This window comes from Dryobates pubescens, chromosome 29 (assembly GCF_014839835.1).
Source record: "Dryobates pubescens isolate bDryPub1 chromosome 29, bDryPub1.pri, whole genome shotgun sequence".
In the NCBI taxonomy this organism is placed as follows: Eukaryota; Metazoa; Chordata; class Aves; order Piciformes; family Picidae; genus Dryobates; species Dryobates pubescens.
In genome coordinates, this window is record NC_071640.1 from 1,988,283 (window position 1) to 1,994,620 (window position 6,338).

General features: G+C 53.8%; 1 protein-coding gene across 1 annotated transcript; it reads left to right on the forward strand.

The window, feature by feature from the left end:
* Positions 1 to 558: 558 nt before the first annotated feature.
* On the forward strand, positions 559 to 5,825 carry GFI1B (growth factor independent 1B transcriptional repressor). The gene is made up of 6 exons (XM_009896200.2): positions 559 to 712; positions 1,896 to 2,042; positions 2,596 to 2,858; positions 3,107 to 3,244; positions 3,690 to 3,855; positions 4,714 to 5,825. Exons 1-6 carry the CDS (start codon positions 598 to 600, stop codon positions 4,890 to 4,892), a joined length of 1,008 nt encoding a protein of 335 aa, XP_009894502.1. The 5' UTR covers positions 559 to 597; the 3' UTR covers positions 4,893 to 5,825.
* Positions 5,826 to 6,338: the final 513 nt, after the last annotated feature.

Consider the following 6,338-nt stretch of genomic DNA (forward strand, 5'->3'; position numbering starts at 1 on the left):
GAGCTCCTGGCATGGCTTGGGCTTGTGCTCTTCTAGGTGCAGTATGATCACCAAGGCAGGGAGATCTCCAACCTGCTGTCCTCACTCTGTTCTCTCAAGGAGAGTGAGATCAGAGATGCACCAAGTCCTGCAGCCAGAGCAGAGAGATCCCAGCTTCTGGTGTGACTTTGCCACAGACACAGCTGTGGTCTGGAGCACAGCACTGCATTTAAACATCCCTCTGGTTCTCCACTACCACACAAAGGGAGCAGGAAGCCTGTGCCTCAACCCTGGGGTAAATTGTCAAGTGTCCTTCAGGTGGTTATGCTGTAACCTGCAATCCCAGCTTCACTCTGCTCTCCTACCTCTGCATTCTGTGAGCCAGACTGTCTCACAATAAGTTTTTATTTTAGCCCCCTCCACAGCTCTCTATTTTCCCCCAAGTTGAGATCCACCACAACCCTAAACCCAAGCAACCACTCCTGGCTGGAGAGACCTTAAAGAGGAATCATGTCCCTAGTAGAAGAGTTTTAATCCCCCTCACTGCTGATGTGCTGGGGGAACAAGTGGGAGCACAGAGGTTTACCTGCTGTGTTTGTGCCCAGCAGTGGATGGAAGATGCCACGCTCCTTCCTGGTGAAGAGCAAGAAGGCTCACACCTATCACCAGCACCGCTGCCTGCATGATGACCTGCCTGTCCTCACCTGGGAGCCAGTGACCTCTGCCTTCACTGGTGAGTCCAGCCATCCATGGGGCTGGTAAGGATATACCAAAGCAAATCAGTCACTGAGTGGACAAGCTAAGGGAGTGGGATGAGGGAGGGTAAAGAGCACCTAAGGGCTTCACCCAGCGATGTCAGGCCAAGGACAAGCTGATCCCCTGCTGTGTGCCCTCTTCCTCTAGGCCAAATCCCCTCTGTCCCACCAAAGCCAGCTGTGGATCCTCCTTTTGCTTCTTGCTGCATGTCTGGGGAGATTTCAGATCTCTGGCTGCTGTGTGCAGGTGCTCACCTTTGGGAAGGATCCCCAGTGTCAGGCAACTAACAGCTGGGGGTGGACTAAGCTCTTGGTTGTCCTTATACAAACTCAAAGCTCTGCCACCTCGATGCTCTGCTTGCTCTGCTCACTGCCCACATTCCCTCTGGACCTACATCTTGTCTGCCTCACTCTGCTATCACCTCCTCCTGATGGAGGAAGCTTAAACCTGGAGTGAAAAAATCCTGGTGATACCCTGACACTGTGAAAGGAGTCCTGCATGCTCCCAGGTGAAGGTTCAGCTGCTCTATGCTATATTAACCTCAACCAACACAGCTTCTGGCTCTGCCTGCTCTTCTCCCTCTGCTCCTCTTCATGCTCTCCCACAGCCATCCGTGCAGTGGCAGGGCTGGGGCAATCATTTTCTCCCTTCAGGGCACCATTCAAATGTTCTGTATTCAAATCTCGGATCAGCTTACCCTTTGTTCTGGCCCTGGCTATCAAACCAGAGTCCAGCCCTATGATCAGTTTGATAAAAAAGAAGGTGAGGCTCGAGAGGGCTCTGGGCAGCCTGATCTAGTTGAGGATCTCCCTGCTTACTGCAGAGGGGGTTGGACTGGATGACCTTCAGAGGTCCCTTCCAAGCCAAAGAATAATTCAGATTAACCCAAGGGTTAATTTTCACTACCTGTAGAAGACACTGAGTGTTCTGTCATTTCTTCCTGCTCCTCTCCCCTTTGTCTGTCTCATCCTGCTTGGAATTTCCCTTTGTCAGCAATGGGCAGACCTTGATTGCCTGCTGATTGCACCACTCTGCACTCACTCAGGGAATGCAGTGTGGGCTCACACGGCCAAGCCTGAGTTCCTAACCAAGCACACAAGCCCAGCTCAGCCGTGGGAATAAACTACTACAGTGAGAATAAACTGACTGTGTGATTGCAGCCATAGGAGACAAGGCACCAGAGGACATCAAGATCCAGGATCTAGAATGTGTGGTTCCCAAACAAGAAAAGGACCTACCTGAACTGAAGGAAGAGAATATCCCTGTCCAGTACCTGAGCAGGATGCTGCAAGGCCCTTCAGCTCAAGGTCTGGTATCCAAAACCACAGCTGCAAGAGCTCAGGGCTGGGCTGGTTTATGGAGCCCTGAGACTGGCTCCAGATTCTCAGTAAATGGCAGCTCTCACTTCGAGGTCAGTGGTCAAACATGCCCCAGGCAGGGCTCATCAAGAGCAGCCTGTGCTTCCCTTTGTGGTTCTGCTCTAGGTCAGCATCTCCCTGAAGGGTGGTGCTCTGATTCCTAACCAGTGAGCCCCCAAATCTCAAGTCCAAATGCAGCTCTGCCCTGCATAGGTCCAAGGTGGTGTCCACATGATGCTTGCTCCAACACCACAAGAAGCAGGGTTGGCAGGGGGTTCATAGTCCCTTGGCAGCCCTCCTCCCATTACATTTCCTCAGCTTGAAATCAAAGTCCTAATAGGAAGTTTGTATGGAGATCAGGGTTTGAATCAAAGGAGGAGGAGTGACCAAGAGCAACTCCCAAAGTCAGGCAAGGCATTAAGTGGCACCTGGGGAGCTTTTGAACTGGTGCCCAGCTGCAGGCACTGATGTGACCCTCACTGCTTCTCCTTTGCAAACTCAGAGATGGGCCTCCCAGGGCTGCAGATCAAGGACTGTACCACCACAGCAAACACTCCTACCTTCTACAAACCTGGCTTTTCCTGGGATCCCTACCATCTGCCATACAGCTACAGACAGACGTCCTCCACCATGCAGTCAGCCCTCTTGGAGCACCCAGTTAGCCTGTATGGAAGCCACCTGCTGCCAAGCACTGAACCCCCCCTGGACTACAGCATGCACTACTCCTCAGACATGGAGACCTACCACTGTGTGAAGTGCAACAAGGTGTGGCACAGAGGAGACCCCCAGGGGTGGGGAGGGCCTGGGGTGATTTTCACTGCATACATCAGATGCATGCAGCTCAGAAGGGGCACCTCCTTGTCCTCCTGACTAGGGGACGAGGGCACCAGGAACGACGTAGTTCCCATGGAGCATGAGAGGGAAGACTCAAGCAAGAGGAGGAATTGAAAGCAGAGATGGAAGCACAGCCACCTCATGTGGGGAAAAAAAATGACTGCCACTGTGTTTTGCAGGTGTTCTCCACCCCCCACGGGCTGGAGGTCCACGTCCGAAGGTCTCACAGCGGGAGCCGACCCTTCGCTTGTGACGTGTGTGGCAAAACCTTTGGCCATGCTGTGAGCCTGGAGCAGCACACCAACATTCACTCCCAGGTGGGTAGCAGCTCTCCAGGGACCCAGCTCTCCAGCCCTCCTGCCTGCTTGGGCTTCAGCTGTTGCTCACTCCATCAGAAAGGAAGTGACATCCCCTAGGTGCCAACCCTGATGGCACTTGGTGGCAGAGCCTCTGAAGAGCATAGATCTTGGTCCCACAAATCTCAGGCTGCCCTCAAGAATTCCTTGGAGGAAAGGATCATTGCTATTGGTTCTTCTGTGCCTCACCTCCTCCTGGAGGGCACAGGAGTCTGCATCACAGGCTGTGACCCCACCAGATGTAACCCATTTCCATAAGTAACCATCCCCACATGCTTTGCACTGCACCGAGCATCAGGCCACCAGCCCAGGAGATTTGCTTATCAAATCTCTTCTCAACCCTCTTAACACCCTTCCAGCTCTGTCTTGCAGCCACAGACATCCTGTGATTCTCTTTCCCTAACAGGAAAGAAGTTTTGAGTGCAAGATGTGTGGGAAGACCTTCAAACGTTCCTCCACCCTCTCCACTCATCTCCTGATCCACTCAGACACACGGCCCTACCCCTGCCAGTACTGTGGCAAACGCTTCCACCAGAAGTCAGACATGAAGAAGCACACCTACATCCACACTGGTGAGCAGCACCACAGCCAGAGATCCATAGAATGGGTTGGGATGGAAGGGATCTTAAAGAGCATCCAGTTCCAGCCCCCCCTGCCACGGGCTGGGATGCCTCTCGCCAGACCAGGTTGCTCAAGGCCATGACCAACCTTGCCTTGAACCTCCCTGGGCAAACTGTTCCACTGTCTCCCCACTCTCCCTGGAACGAATTTCTTCCTAGTATCCAACCTAAATCTGCCCTCCTCAAGCTTCAATCCATTCCTCCTTGTCCTGTCACTACAGATCCTTGTAAAAAGTCCCTCCCCAGCTCTCCTGGAGCCCCTTCAGGTGCTGGAAGGCTGCTCTAAACTCTCCCTGGAGCCTTCTCTTCTCCAGGCTGAAGAACCCCAACTCTCTCAGCCTGCCCCCAGAAGGGAGGTGCTCCAGCCCTCTGAGCACCTTTGTGATGCGATTCCCAGGGAGCAAATGCCAACTGGAGTCCGTCATGGTGCCAGGCACAGAGATACTGGGCTGGGAATCAGCATCCAGAAGCACTGCAATGTTGCTCTTCCCTGCACAGTAAGACAACAGAAGGTCTAAACATCGCTGAGATGCATGCCCTCTTCTGTGGGACAAGGAGGTGGTTATTGACCAGCCTTTGATGCATGCCATGGTTGTCCCCAGCCCTGGATGAAGGCAGGGTGTGGGTCACACAGCTGGAGAAAGCTGCCTTTGGTTGCTCTCACCCCGTGGTGCTGGCTCAGTGTGCACATGAGCAGGACCCTGGGGCTGGACCCAGATGCAGCAGGTCAGGTCTGAGCTTGCTGAAGGCCATTTCCAGCTCCCTTCACCCCACTCAGAATTTTGCTTGCTATTTTTCTCTGCCCTGCAGGGGAGAAGCCTCACAAATGCCAGGTCTGTGGCAAGGCCTTCAGCCAGAGCTCCAACCTGATCACTCACAGCCGCAAGCACACCGGCTTCAAGCCCTTCAGCTGCGAGCTCTGCGCCAAAGGCTTCCAGCGCAAGGTGGATCTGCGGAGGCACAGAGAGACCCAGCACAGCCTCAAGTGAGGGATGGCTCCAGGCCATTGCTGGAGCCCCCCCTGCCAGTGCACGCTCCAGGGAAGGAGACCCTCCCCAGCACCTCCATCCAGCATGGTGCTGCCCACTTCATGAAGCTCACACAGCCTCCTGGGGACGGTCGTTGGCTTTGGGGCTCCGGCACCCCAGGGCCTTGCACATCCCAGCAGGTGACAAGGAAGCCTGTGGGAGCTCTCACTTCTCAACTGCAGCAGGTACCAGCCCAGCTCTGTCATCTTCTGCTCAAGTGCAAATCCAGAGGAACTCCTCCAAGGTCACTCTTTGGACTTACACCACATGCAGAACCCAGGGTGGGAGGTGGGAACTCCTGGGCTAGGGGCAGCAACAATCTGTGCCAGGCTGGTGCTGTAACCATGTTCTGCTTTGATGGCTGGGAAGATGAGGCTGGGGCACACAGATTATGTTCAACCCAGACAGGCCTTCATCAGAGACTTGCCCAGGTCATAAATTTGGGCAGCAAGCCCCTAAAGGAATTTTCTTTCAGCAGAGCATTTACTGTGCTCCAATGACAACTTAACTGTGTTGTATTTTTAGCCTGGAGTGGGAGGAAAATACTGAAAACCCAGCTCCTATCCCTAGCTGGTAACAAGGGTCTCTAAATGCATTCCTCACATGCACCACGCTGCAAAGATCTGGGGTGAGTGGCAACCAAGCAAGCTCCAGGAAGAGCCATGCCTGGCACAACCAACCTTGCCCATGTCTCAGTAGCATGCTGCTCTGGGAATCCAGGCTGCTGTGTCCCACAGTATTTCACTGCATAGGAATTTGAAGCTGTCCTGGGCAATCCTGGGTCACTGGGTGGTCAGGAATGCCCCTTGGATATCAATGTCAAGAAAGAGTTCTGCTTTCCAGCCACTCTCTTGAAGGAGGAAGTGGCCTGGAGACACTGGCAGAGCATTCCAGTAGCTTACAAATACTTTACAGAGAGCAGTGGTGTTTCCTCCTCCTTCCAGGTCTAAGGGCTGGTTGAAGCAAAGCAGTGGCACAAGCCAAGAGCCAGCTGCCCTCCGAGCTCTGCTGCATTCACTACATAACCTTGGGCAAGTCACTGCATGGGGCTTTCATTTCTCCACCCTCCTGGTGATGTGGAGTCATTGACTCAGGTCTGTAGAGTCCCTCCAGCTCTGAAGAGGAAGGACAAAGTGCTCTCATTAAGCAGGACACTGTGGCAGCACACAGCCCACTCCACAACTCCATCCCCAAGCAAGTGGCCTTGGACAACGCCAGGGGTGGGAAGCAGCCTGGAGCAGGGGCTGTTAGCACCAGCAGCTGCACTCCAAATGCTTATGAAAGTCATCATCATGGGCAAAGAAGAAACTGTCTGAGTGGGAAACTACTGCCACAAGAGGCCTGTCCTGCCCTCAGCTACCCTGCCATGAATCCAAAGTTCTCCTCCCCAGCCCCAAAGTGTACTTG